Below are 14,618 nucleotides of genomic sequence, written 5' to 3'. Positions count from 1 at the left end.
TCTCTGGCCATCCTCCTACATCTGACAGCAGAGATCCAAAGCGTAGGGTACCCACTTTGGGTGTCTCCTCCTCTTCCGAGGGCTCCCCTGAAGTTTCAGGGGAACCCCCTAGGAAAAGAAAGTGCAAGAGGAAGCACATAGACTCCCCCGAGTCTGTCACGTCGGACACCGACTTGGATGAGTCAGAGGGTTCCCCCAGATCCCCCTCTGAGGATGTCTCTTTTTCAGACATCCTAGAAATCCTAAAACAGAGGGGAAATTAGTCCACTCTCAAACCTTCTGAGGAGGAGTTGGTTTACCTTGACGCTTTTGGATCTCGCCCTTCAACCTCCTGGGTGTCTCCCCCTTTCGACCCACTAATGGAGGTAGTGGCTAGAAAGGCATGGGCAGCTCCTGATTCAATGGAACCTACCCCTAGGAGGCCTTCTAAATTTATTTCTGCACTAGAGGACAAATCCTTTCTCACCAAAGGCATTTCATTTGATGCTATGGTGGTAGCAGCAGCCACTAAGAAGGAATTGGCTGATCCTTCTGTACCTGTTCATCCTCCTAACAAAGAGTCCAGGACCATGGATAGGTACGGCAAGTGGACATTTGCTTCAGTGACCTTTACTATGCGATCGCTGAACTATTTATGCCATTTCACCCGCCTTCAGAGAGACTTGCTTAAAGAACTGGGTGAAACGGTACAGGATCCTTCTGCTGCGGGGTATCAGGACAAGATAAACTTCCAGCTGGCCACCCTGAACTCCATTGTTATAACTCCTCTATGTGGCTTATCTCTTACCCAGCCGATGGAGCGAGTAGGGCTGCTGGCACAGGTGTTGCGTTGAGACGTCACGCTTGGATGCGACTCTGTAACTTTGCCGATCCCTTCAAGGCGTCCTTCACCAACACCCCCTTTGGTGGTTCAGAATTGTTTGGACCTCAGGTGAAGAATACCCTCACCATATGCGAGCAAGATGGTAAGACTCTCTCTGCCGTAGGAGTCCATTTTTCCACACCTTCTAGACCTTATCCTAAGGGACAGAGGGATGGAAAGATGTGGTTCCACAAACCACAGGGAGTCACACCTGCCGCACATGGTGAATTTCCCCGTAGAGGCAGAGGGGGGAGTAATAATAGACGCTGCCCCAGGGGCAGAGGGGGTCCACAGAACCAGGGTTCCAGGGAATCTTTCCCTGACCAACCCTTTCAGCATCCCTGAGAAGCTGCCCGACTGTCCGCCTTCGGAGGCAGTCGGGGGAAGATTATCTCTGTACCCGGAAGCCTGGCAATCCCTCTCCCAAGACACATAGGTACAGAAGATCATATCCGAGGGTTACAAAATTCCCTTCACTTCCCCTCCGGTACAACCGCCAAGACCCTACCAGACATACCACCCGCACAAAGGGGTCAGGCTCAACTAGAAATAAAAAAGCTGTTAGAAAAAAAGAGTCATCCAGGCAGTCCCAGCAGATCAGCTAGGATCCGGAATCTACTCCAGATTCTTTTTGGTACCAAAAAAGACAGGAGACTGGAGACCCATTTTGGACCTCAGCAGATTGAACAACTCTGTACAAAAGACAAAATTTCGGATGGTAACACTGCAGTCCATTCTATCCTTTTTGGGCAGAGACAACTGGATGTGCTCCTTAGACCTCCAGGACGCGTACTATCATATAAAGATACACAGGCGCTCCAGGAGGTTTCTCCGCTTCCGGCTGGGAGCCAGTCATTATCAGTTCAGAACCCTGACCTTTGGTCTCACCACAGCCCCCCGGGTGTTCACCAAATGCTTGGCAGTGGTCATGGCTCACCTGAGACAAAAAGGATTCCAGGTGTTTCCATATCTAGACGACTGGCTCATTTCCGCTACCACCAAGCAGCATCTTATAATGGCCAGGGATTACACTATTCAACTTTGCAACAGTCTAGGTATTTCTATAAATTTTGCAAAATCCTCCTTGTCAATGTATAAACTTTATAGGCGCCGTATTAAACACCACAAAAATGTCTGCAACATTACCACCTCAGAGAGTGACAGACATAAGGCGGAATGTTCAGTCCCTGTTTCAGCCCAACAGAGTTCAAGTCAAGCTACTATTGAAAGCGTTAGGCCTCATGGCAGCGGCGATTCTTCTACTCCCATTAGCCCGCTTCCACATGAGGCTCCTCCAGTGGATGCTGTTTTCTCAGTGGTCCTTTCAACAGCTACCAATGACTCGCAACATTTTGATAACCCCATCTTGCAAGAATCATCTCTCCTGGTGGATGGTTTCCCCTCAGCTTTTTCAGGGCAGACCCTTTGTTCTCCCCCCCCCCAGTTGCCACGGTGACAACGGATGCCTCCCTGATCGGGTGGGGGGGGGGCATTATCAGGGCAGGACGGTCCAGGGCACATGGCAACAATCAGAACGCCACCTGCACATAAATGTCCTGGAGATGAGGGCGGTGCTTTTGACGTTGCAAGCCCTTCAGAGCTCTCTTCCCATAGGGACTATAGCAATTCAAACGGACAATATGTCTGTAGTGTGGTACATAAACAAGCAGGGCGGAACAAAGTCCTACCCCCTATGTCGAGAAGCACTCAGACTTTGGCAATGGGCGATTTCCTCTCAACGGTTTCTGATAGCAACGCACATCCCCGGGAAGTCCAACGTCATAGCGGACAGATTAAGCAGAACTATCCTCATGCCTCACGAGTGGTCTCTAAATCAAGCGGTAGCAGACAGAATATTTCAGAAGTGGGGCTAGCCTTACTGTGATCTTTTTGCAACTCCTCAAAACAGCAAGTGCCCCGACTTCTTCACACTCTTTCCTTTACCAGGCCATCCCCCCAGAGACGCTCTTGTTCACGATTGGCCCCAGGGTCTTCTATATGCCTTTCCTCCCTTACCATTGATCCCGCAATTAATTCAGAAAGCAACCGCATTGAGATCCAAAATGATCCTCATTGCTCCATTTTGGCCTCGACAAGTATGGTTTCCGTTCCTGCACAGTTACCTACTGGAACAGCCTTGGCATCTGGAACCCCTTCCGGATCTGTTGACCTATCTCACGGGCAAGCTGCATCAGTCTCTTCATTCCCTCAACCTCACAGCTTGGTTGCTCCACTTCCAGCCATGGCCAGGCTTCCTGTTATTTCTCTTCCTGTTCGTGATATCATTCTGGCTTCCCATAAGTCCAATACTAGGAAGACGTATGCGAGTAAATGGAAGTGTTTTTCGCACTGGGCACAAGCTAGGTCCTTAGATCCTTTCCATGCACCCATTCATAAGGTTCTAGACTTTCTGGCGGAGCTTTTTCATTCAGGGTCATCGTCGGCCACTATCAGGGTACAATTAGCGGCCATTGCTAATTTTCATGTTGGGCTCTCAGAAGCAAATATTATGTCCCACAAACTCTGTAAAGCCTTCCTCAGGGGCATCTTTTTGCTTAGACCTCCAGTTAAGGATCCACCTCCACAATGGGATTTGAATTTAGTTCTAACCTCATTGATTCTGCCTCCTTTTGAACCTGCAGCTTCTTGCTCCCTCAAGCTTCTTTCTTGGAAAACTCTTTTTTTAGTAGCCATAACATCTGCCAGAAGGGTATCGGAACTTCAAGCCTTGTCTGTCCCCCTTATTTGGACTTTCACAAAGACAGGGTAACTCTCAGAACAAATCCTTCCTTCCTACCGAAAGTGTCCTCGGAAGCAAATCTAAACCACTCCATTGACTTGCCTGTCTTCTTCCCAGACTATGCCAACAGGGCTGAACAGAAATTACATTCATTAGATGTTCATCACCAACTACGGTATTATCTAGACAGGACAAAACAACTCAGAAAGTCAGACCAGCTCTTTCTCTCTTATGCTGCAGGAAAGAAAGGGCTTCCGGTATCAAAGGTTACTCTTTCCAGATGGTTGACATCTATTATTACCTTTGTCTATGAGTTGAGACACAGGCAACTTCCGTCTAGGCCTAAGGCTCATTCAACCAGGGCACTATCAACATCAACAGCATTTCAAGCAAGGTTACCACTAGATGCCATATGTGCAGCAGCTACATGGGCTTCCAAACATACCTTTATTGCCCATTACAAACTTGATATAGCCTCCAGAAATAGAGCTGACTTTGGTTCCACTGTACTCAGGAGTCTGTTCCATTGAGCCACCCAGGACTAAGGTGCTAGGGACACTGTCCCATCCAGCAAGAATGAAGGCGAGAATGACAACTTAACATTAAGAAGTTATGTTCTTACCATAGCGTTCCATGTGAGTTGTCTTCTTCTTGCCTTCTTTCTTGCGTCCCTCCCTCCTGCCCCCTAGCCTGGATAGACTTGAGGTCTCTGAGTCCTTCCATTTCTGGAGATGCAACATGTTACGGTTTCCCCGTACCCTTAGCAGGGAGTCCGTACTTGCAAATGAGGATTATGATATTATATTTATACTATGTCTTAGCTTCCAAACGAGATCTGGGGAGTTAGCGCATGGTATTGTGGGTTATAGGGCTGCCTCGAGCCGGTAAAAATAGCTCTCAAGCTATAGTATAGGCCGAGTCGGAGCCGAGGATCGGCTCCGAACCCATCCAGCAAAAAAGAAGGCGAGAAGAAGACAACTAACATGGAACGTTATGGTAAGAACATAACTTCTTATTATTGGTCTATAGTTTTTAGGCTAGCTTGCAGGTTCACTCTTAAGTAGCATTGTTTTTCCTTTTATTAGCCAGGCTGGTGTTTCTTTGGAGTGTGCATACAGATAGTTCCTACTCATGGCTAAATCTTCATGCAAAGATGTTAATACTTTTAGCCAGAAGTTGGGTACTGCATCTGGGTCTGGGGTTTTCCAGTTAGAGGCTTTTCTTAACTTTGTTTCAGTCTCCCTGGCTGTTACTTCATCCCATTTCACATCCTGTACATTTAAACTTCTTATTCTTTCTTTTACTTATTCTATCCATTTAGCATTTTTGTTAGGTTCTACAGGATCTTGACAGATATTTCTCCAAAATGTATCTATTTCTTCTACTTTTTTTTTGGGGGGGGTGGTCTTTCAATTCCTTTTACCTTGTTTCCCATTTCTCTATAAAACTTTTTTGGGTCATCAATAAATTGTTTATTTTGTGCTTTTGCTTTAAATTTATCTACATATCTTCTAAATTTTTCTGCCTGTGCTGATATTTTTAGTTTATTGTTTGTGATAGTGCACGATAAATCCTGATCTGTTGTAATGCTGTGCATTGCTTTTATCATGTCTATCTTTCTGAGTATTTTTGTTGATCTGTTTCCTCTTCTATACTCTTCTAATGGTGGTACTTCTTGTCTTAATTGTTTTTTAGTTTTCCCTATTCAATACTTCCATGATGGCATTCGATTTCTCACTGTCCTTTCCCTTACTACCCTGTGTTCTTGTGGTAGAACTTTTTGTTATTAATTTGGCTGCACAGTAATGTATCCTATTTACTTCTGTTATATCACATGAATCTCTATGGACAGTCCTAACGTTTGTTTTGTCATAGGGATTCCCTGTGGACCGCTCTGTTGGGGATGCTGGGTGAGCAGACTGGACTGACTGGGGAGATGATTTTTTGAGCCATGATACAGAATCTGAATTACCTTGGCATAGTAAAGCCTTGCTGAGTCTAATTATGGTGGCTGCAAAAAAAGCAGTTACTAGAAAATGGAAATCAAAGTCTAAACCAACTTTACTAGAAGTAGGGAATGTAGTAACAGAGATAAAACAGCTGGAATTTGGATCTTTAGAAAAGGGAAGAAGCAAACTACATAGGAAAAATGGGAGTTATGGGAACAATATATGCAGAGAAGGACAGAGGTTTAAATGAAGGCAGGATTCGAATGAGTTGTATAATGCTTAACTGACAATGACTGGTTAGGTTTTAAGTAATGTATAATATTTGCAGCTACAGTTGTTTCAGTGGTTTCTCTTATGCATCATGTTTGCAACTAAAGTGGTGTCATTGCAAGAATATATTGAAGCATATATTGTTCCCACAACTCCCATTTTTCCTATGTAGTTTGCTTCTTTCCTTTTCAAAAGATCCCAATTCCAGCTGTTTTATCTCTGTTACTACATTCAAGCAAAAGTGCTAAAACCAGAGCGGAACTCAGTCAAGGTATATCCAAAAGGTTTTTAATGAAGCCACACAACACAAACGTTAAAACGATAAAAACATGAACGCCTTCACTCAATATCAGATGACCAGTGTATACTTCCATTTATAGTATATATATATATATTGGGTTTAATGAACAAAAAACAATGAGATTAAGCTAAATGTATTCAAAACAACCAATGATTTTACACATAAAAAACAATTAAAACCTTAGTCCGTGACTTGTCATATATACTTTTCTCATGAAACCAATAAAACTTTCAATATTAATTCTTAAAATAATAAATATACATGTATATAACATTCAATTTTGTTTCTATTTAAATTCATTGCTAATGTTAAAAATGTGATTAAAACTGTCACTTATTTCTTATTATAGTGTGAATATAAAAATGTGTGAAATCTAATGAAACATTGCCATCTGGTGGCTAAACTTTTTATTACATTCAAATACATTCATATTTATCCTAGATTCTTGGATGATATAGTTATTTTTTGGACAGCAGGAAAAGAAAAGTTTGAGGAGTTCATGCTATATATGAACAATACTACTAATTTTCTAAAGTTTACACGTAAAATTTTAAATATAAGTTTTCAGTATTTGGATTTGGAGCTATATAAGATAGATAAAAAATTTGAAACTAAGATCTGTAGAAAAACTACCTTTTGTAATTCCTTCCTGCATTATAAAAGCGCCCACCCCCTACACTGTAAGAAAAATATAGTTAAGAGGCAGTTTGTAAGGGGGTGCCGCATGACTAGCCTTGACACAGATTTTTCAATAGAGTGTAATCTGCTGGAAAAATGTTTATAGAAAGAGGTTATCCCCTGGAATTCATTAGAGACATTAGAGTGGAGGTTGAAAAAGGAAGAAATAACAGATTTAAACCTATTCAAAAATATATTGAGCAAAGTAATGGAGGAAATGAGTATAAAGAGAACACTAGTGACAACTATCAACAAGCAATGATTTTGGAATACAATGCTTTGAATAATAATATCAAAAAAAAATGTTTTTAAGAGAATGGGACAGATTTGTTTCCCTTACTGATTTGGACATTATATCTAAATTTTCTTATAAAGTGGTATACAAAAATTCACAGTGCATAAGGAACATTTTAGAAAATAAATAGTAAGTTTAATTTTAATAGAAACAGAATGGGTACATATAAATGTGGACACTGTGCAGAATGTACATATATTATGAACACAGATAGGTATTAGAAATAGAAAAAAATGGATCACTAGTACTGATTATTATAATTGTGAATCAAAAGGAATGGTTTATTTAGCCAACTGTTTAGTTTGTAATTCCTTCTATGTAGGGAAGACTGAAAGAATGTTAAAAAGAAGGATATACAAACATATTTATGATATAGCGGTGGGCAAGGAAACTAATGCCCTGTTCAAACATTCAAAGTTATGTATAAAACCCACATTTTCTTTTCTGGTGTTGGAACAAGTTAGAAATGACATTAGGGGAGGTCCATGGGAAGAGAAGATAGAATTTAGCGAACTATGGTGGCAAGTGACCCTAGAAGCAGGAAATCCCCCTGGGTTAAATGATTATGTTTCAGTATTGCCACTACTAAAATTAATGTCTGCTAAGCTCTGAATGTATTTGAATGTAATAAAAAGTTTAGCCACCAGATGGCATTGTTTCCTTAGATTTCACACATTTTTATATTCACAATATAATTAGAAATAAGTGACAGTTTTAATCACATTTTTAACATTAGCAAAGATTTTAAATAGAAACAAAATTGAATGTTATATACATATATATTTATTATTTTAAGAATTAATATTGAAAGTTTTATGTGCTGCGGTAGCGTTGTCGCCTCACAGTAAGACGCTGTCTGGTTTGATTCTCAGCTAGAGCGTCTTCTGCGTGCAGACATGCGTGAATGGGCGTACCTTAGTTGAAGTTGTGCGTCAGGGCTGGTAACTCGGCACGTAAAAATCAACTACCAATCATTAGCGGACTGGAGTTCCGCTGTGGCGACCCATAACCGGGAAAAAGACGAAAGACACAACAACAATATTGAAAGTTTTATTGGTTTCATGAGAAAAGTATATATAACAAGTCACGGACTGAAGTTTTAATTGTTTTTTATGTGTAAAATCATTGGTTCTGTTGAATACATTTAGCTTAATTTCATTGTTTTTTGTTAATTAAACCCAATATATATATACTATTAATGGAAGTATACACTGGTCATCTGATGAAGTCTTGAGTAATGAGATGAAAACGCATATGTATTGAGTGAAGGCGTTAATGTTTTTATCATTTTAACGTTTGTCTTGTGTGGATTCATTAAAAAGCTTTTGGATATACCTCGACTGAGTTCTGCTCTGGTTTTAGCATTTTTGCTTGGATTTATTGGTGATTTTCAGTGCATTTCCACAACTTTTTGGTTTATCTGTTACTACATTCCCTACTTCTAGTAAAGTTGGTTTAGACTTTGATTTCCATTTTATAGTAACTGCTTTTTTGGCAGCCACCATTTATATAAATGTAAGATTGCCTATGTCATATGTGTTAATTTAATAAAGATGTTTTTTGTTAAACAAATCTTCTAACTTTTTGGGTTTTATTGACCCTACTGCAATGTATTTCCTTCATTCATCTTAATGTGTCTATCCATCTCTATTAAATCAAGCAACTCTTCTGTTAGATCATTTTATTCTAAAACGAGGGCACATTCTTTGTTCTGCGTTTCCTGCTGACATTCTATAGAAAGCTCCAGAGAATCTTCCTGTGCCACATTCTCTTCAGTTTCTCCCTGTGTCATCCATTGCTGTTTCATATGGGAACTCACTGGCCTATCACTTCACAGTATTGACTGTGTCAGGATTGCCACATTTTCCTGTTCCCTCCCTTGCTCTGTAGCTCCAACTGAATGTTTGTGCTGGATTCCTATGGGAGGCTCCAAAATATCTTCATATATCAACTGATTAGATGCTTCCTGCTCCACTGGTTTCTCCCCAATTTGAGTATCCATTGCTTTATCATGTTGTGTTATTATCTGAGTTAAATTTTCTACATTAAATCCTTCACTTTGCAGGTAATCCATAACCTCAGTTTCTGTTTCTTTAACTTCTCCATTACTAATCCTCTTTTCTGCTTTTCCTCTTTGTCGTCTTGTTTTTTGTATTGTAAAGGTTTCCATATCCAGATGTCTTTGCCTGTATTTCTCTTCAAATATCTTTAGTGCTGCTCTTTTTGCATTGATTAGTTTTGCTTTCTCCTTTGCATAAATATCTCACCATATTAAATCTCCTTTTCATTCCCATGTCCGTATTTCTTCTTCAGATTTCTCCTGCTCCTCTTGTTTCTTCTTACTTTAGGGACTAGTTGTTCCATCATGCTGTGATTTTATTTATTTATTTATTTATTTATTTATTGCAGTTGGTTTACCAGGATAGTCCATTGGGCCAAAAAGAACCCATTTTCAATGGAGTCCTGGGGAGAAAAGCTCCAAGACAAAATGTACATTCAACATTTGACAGTGACAATGTAGGTACAGAGAGATATTAATACTATGTAGGCAGTAATAAAAATACAACTTATCAAATACAGAATAGCAATAATAACAGTTAATACATTGAAAGAAACATGCTAGTAATAGAACAAATGTGAATAGCAATACAGATTAGAGAACAAACATAGTAACTAAATAAAAGTAGGGTGTGATACTGAAAGAAATTAGGTAGAGTTAGTTCTAACCTGTGTTAGAGTTTCTACACTGAATCCTTTACTTCACAAATATTCCAGTACTTCAGCTTCTATTTTTTAACTTCTACTTGACTAATCTTTTGTTCTGCATTCCCTCTTTGTGATCTTATTTTTTTTATTGTGAAAATTTTCATATCTGGATGCCTTTGCATGTATTGCTCTTCAAATATCTTTTGGTGTGCCTTTTTTGTATTAACTAATTTTGCTTTCTCCTTTGCATAAATATTGCACCACATCAGATCTCTCTTTCTTCCCCAAGTCCATATTTCTTTTTTATACCCTTCAAACATCTCTAAATATTGTTCTGTTAAATTTTTGCACTTCTTCAGTCACTTATTTTTCCAAACAGCGCACGGTTTCTTGGTCCATATAGTGTTTTTCATGCATCTGTTGTATTGATGAACACAATTTTCTTTTATTTTAAACTTCTGACAGTTTTTTGTGGAAGTATTTTTCTTTCCTCTAATTTCTCTCACAGTGAAGGCGTTCCAGACAAAAGACATGAAAATTCTAGGCTTCTTGCATAGTAATAACAATACCCAATTTCTTTCTTATCCTCAGTAGTCCACTCTGTTGTCTGTATGGCTCTTTTTTGTCCTATCATTTTTTTGTGATTTTTGTGGACTGCTACTTCCTTCTAGAACGGGGGGACTATCTTCCCCCTGGGCCTTGGCTAGCCCCATTGTAGGTCCTGGTACAAGTGTGCCTACCAGGATCGGGCACTCTTTTATCCTGGGACTTGTGCATCCAGCTATTTACTTTATTTTTTAACCTACTTCTGTCCATTGTATATGCTATATAAAATACAGTCTATATATCAGTGTTGTCTTGGTGAGATTTTTTTGAAAAACAGGGTCCATCTTGTGAAGGTACTCACCAAGACTTGAGGATGAATTCAGTTCCAGCAATCCTTCTCCTTTTGCTGATTTTATCATCTCTGCATTCGGACCCTGTGACCCTTTCTCTCTGAGCAAAATGATGCATTTGCTTTCTGTTTGTAGACAGTTTCTGACGTAGGCTTCAGACTGTACTAATGAATGTTGTCGATAATGTTGTGTTTGTTTGTCTTTCAGTTGCTACTTTAAATGACATTTTGTATCACACAATACAGACTGCCTGTGCAACAGCCAATGAAGAAAAGGCCAAAAATGCAAAGCTGAAACCGAAGAGGCGCAAAGTGAAAACTGAACAGAAGCATTTGAATGAAGATTATTGTTTCCTGTGTGGAGATGGAGGAGAGCTAGTGATGTGCGACAAGAAAGTGTGTCCAAAAGCATATCATCTTTCATGCCTTAACCTGACCAAACCACCCTTTGGTAAGTAGGACTGAAGTTCAGAAGAATACTAGCTTGCAGTATCATTTCTATTGCTTGTTAAATTATTGAATCTTTTTTTTTTTTTTTTTTTTTTTTACTCACTTGACCATTAACACTAACAAAATAAAGAACAGCTATGGTGGTAGATATCTTCTTATCTGAGATACTGTATAACACATTTGTAAGTGGGATGTGCTGGAAGTAACATCAGAACTACACAAAAAAAAGCTAACAGCTCCAGGTGCTCATAAAATACTTTGCGATTGTCTTTGTCCACCTGTAGCAAACTCACTGTATTGATCCAAAAATGTTGGTGTTATTGATAATATAAACTAGGATGGGGTTATCAAGTCTTTTCAAGACAAGCCTCTCCTACAGTTTCCAGGGACGGCTGGGGACTCCTCATGTATCTGTCTCGTTAGTATGCCAGCCACATTAGAATATCAAGTTCATTCATATGTAGGGAGTGAATTCACTCAATCTTGCAGGTACCCATTGAAAAGTTGAAGTCATAATTGTAGGTCTCAGATCAGTAGAAAGTTAATTGTGGATGGAGTGATATTTGCTAATTCTGAGGTTTTGATATCTCAGAGTATTCCTGTTTTTCCAGGATACATTAGTCTAAGACTTAGTATTTGCAAGAAGTAGGAGTATGTGGGCACAGCTCTCCATCTGGGAATAGAAGGGGAACAAATCCCCTTAATTAGAAATGCTTTAAAAGTGTTGCATCTTGAGCTAGTATTTGATCTGAAGTAGTTTACTTCATTTGGTCTTCAAAATGTGCAATACCGGATCCATATCAGATCTGAGCCGGCAATTTCACTAGCATCTGCTCTGAGCTCCAAGCTCCTCCCCTTATCCATAATACACGTCCAGTACCTTTCAACCCCCAGATCTCATTTGCCACGGCTTGCTGAAGCATCATGATCTCCTGAGCTCTGAGTAGTGAGTGGGTTTTCTGCTTTTAAGCAGCTTTTTTCTCTAAAATTTTGAGTATAAGTGTTTAGTGTAGGTTTCTTCTCTTCCTCCTCTCACTGGTGCGTCGTGTAATAGAACTTTTTATTTTGTAGTTTAGAATTAGTTTGTTTGTGTACTTTGCTCACCCCCCCCCTCAGTGTGTTATGTGTGACTTGAGTGTGTGGTGAGTGGTCTGAGTGGGAAAACTGGTAATTTTTTCTTTCCCTTTTTATCCCTTCTCTACTGTGAGTGGCTGGATAGAGACATGGTTGATAAGCCTATTTTCAAAAGGTGCACTGAGTGCGGCCATAAATTGTCTCCTGCAGATGGCCACATTCTTTGTGTGACGTGCTTGGGCATTGCCCATCTGAATACAGATTGCTCTATTTGCGCGGATTTTTACACGCACGCTATCAAGGACAGGAAGGCTAAGTTGCCCCTGAAAGGCCTTCTTCCCTCTTCTGAGTTGGTTGACTCGTCCTCGGCTTCTGTCACAGCGGCTGCTGTGGCTGCCTCTCCTTCCTCTCTTGCCCTTGCTTCTACTCCCTCCCAGGCTGGGACTCAACCTCCCATTTCTAAGCCTGTGGAGATGGAGCAGAAACGGGGCAGAGAGAAGGAGAGAGAACCAAACTCTCATAAACCAGAGAAACTGACCTCCAGACCTTCCTTCTCCCACCAAAAGTCAGCCTAGGATCCGTGACTCCCCTCAGCTCCAATCGCCGAGATTTTCCCTGGAGCCGGAGGAGACATGTTCTCCATCTAGGGCCTCGGTTCCTCGACCTGCCAGGTCAGAGTCCATGGCCTCGTCGAGATCCACGTGTAGCTTATCAGAAGTTGACATGGATAAAATGATGAGGAGGTTCATTCGTACTCAGATCCAGATGGGGGTCTTGCCAGCCCTGTCTCTCTCTGGAGGGGGGAGCTCGCTTCCTTTTTTCACACCGACTTCTCCTTCTTCGTTCCGACCACCGGGTTCAGAGTACTCTGATCCGAGGATGGTCTTAGTCAGGGGGTTGGGGCCGACAGTATTGATAGCTGCCTGGAGCGTGTCAGATCCGACCAGTTTGGATCTGAGCGGCTCTCGGAGCCAGCTTGAGTGTCGGATCTGAGGGAGCGGAACTTTTTTCATCGGCTCCGGTGTTGCCGGGCCAAGTTCCCTCCCTCGGAGCTCCATCCACTTCGGGCCCGGCTCCGTTTCTCACTTCAGATCCGAGGAGACTGGCTCCCATATTGGTTTTCCAGGAGGTTCGTTCTCCTTCAGCATTCAATGTGGTAGAAAGGGTTCTCTCCATTGGATCGAAGCCCTTGACTATCCCCTCTGACTTGGCTCTATCTACAAATCCTGTCATTTTACCAGAGGGACAGCCCATGCTCAAGGAGCCCCAGATGGTTCCCCCTGAGGAACAAGTGGCTTGCGAGTCCCCCCATCCCCCCCCAGAGGGCCCCACCGGAGACATGCCTCGCAAGCATACATGTAAAAGGAGGCACTTGCACTCCCCCGAGTCCCTCACTGAGGACACGGATTTGGATGATGGGGGAGGTTCCCCCAGGTCACCTCCTGAGGATGTCTCCTTTAGAGACATCATGGATATCCTACACCAACGGGGAGGTTGGTCCGCCCCCAAACCTTCTTCTGACGAGTCCGTGTTCCTGGTGGCTTTCGGCATGGGCCCATCTACTTCCTGTGTGTCCCCTCCTGCAGATCCCTTGGTGAACCTGGTCACCTCGTGGGCCTGGATGGAGCCGGACACCGTGGAACCATTCCCTAAACGTCCTGATAAGATCTTGAGTCCACCATCAGATAGACCAGCATGGAACAAGGGCTTCCCCATAGATGCTATGGTAGTAGCAGCGGACACAAAAAAGGAACTAGCCCAAGAGAGTCCCTTGGTTCATCCTCTTGACTGAGAGTCGTGGATGATGGACCACTTAGGGAAGCGGGTTTATGCGTCAGCAACCTTTTCCTTTAGGGCACTGAACTACCTAGTCCACGTCACGAGACTTCGGCATGACCTGGTCAAGGAGCTGGCTGAGTCTCCCCTTAAGTCCATGTCACAGGACAGGGGCTCGTTCTCCTCGAGGATGACCACTTTGAAAGCAGTCTCCAACACGTCCATGCGAATCCTCTCACATGCTACTGAAGGAGCTGTTAGGTTGGCTGGATCTAGCATCTCCATAAGGGCAACGCCTGGCTCAGACTATGTCAGTTTTTGGAACCTTTAAAGGCGTTGTTTGCTAACGCCCATTATGACGGCTGTACTCATTTTGGTAAGACCATCAAAGAGACTTTAGTCCAGCGTGAGAAGGACGGGAAGACACTGTCTGCTGTTGGAATCCACTTCTTGAACCGTCAAAGATCCTTTTTCCAAAGTCAGAGCGGGCAAAAGATGATGTGTTCCAGAAGTCACAGTATTCCTGGGACACTCACGGCTCTTCCTCCCCCAGAGGCAGAGGAGGACAGGATAGAGACCAGCCTAGATGCAGAGGGGGTCCGAGGAATTTTGGGTCTTGAGA

General features: G+C 42.0%; 1 protein-coding gene across 1 annotated transcript in view; it reads left to right on the top strand.

Moving 5' to 3' along the window:
- Positions 1–14,618, top strand: part of NSD3 (nuclear receptor binding SET domain protein 3) — a 4,286,093-nt gene that overhangs the window by 4,158,762 nt on the left and 112,713 nt on the right. Inside the window, exon 24 of the mRNA XM_044084319.1 lies at positions 10,943–11,147. Coding sequence (XP_043940254.1) covers positions 10,943–11,147 — 205 coding nt within the window. The remainder of the gene's footprint in view (positions 1–10,942; positions 11,148–14,618) is intronic.

This window comes from Protopterus annectens, chromosome 9.part0, assembly GCF_019279795.1.
Source record: "Protopterus annectens isolate FY-2018-M chromosome 9.part0, PAN1.0, whole genome shotgun sequence".
NCBI lineage: Eukaryota > Metazoa > Chordata > Ceratodontiformes > Protopteridae > Protopterus > Protopterus annectens.
Note: the sequence above shows the minus strand (reverse complement) of the source record. Positions and strands in the feature narration are given on the sequence as shown.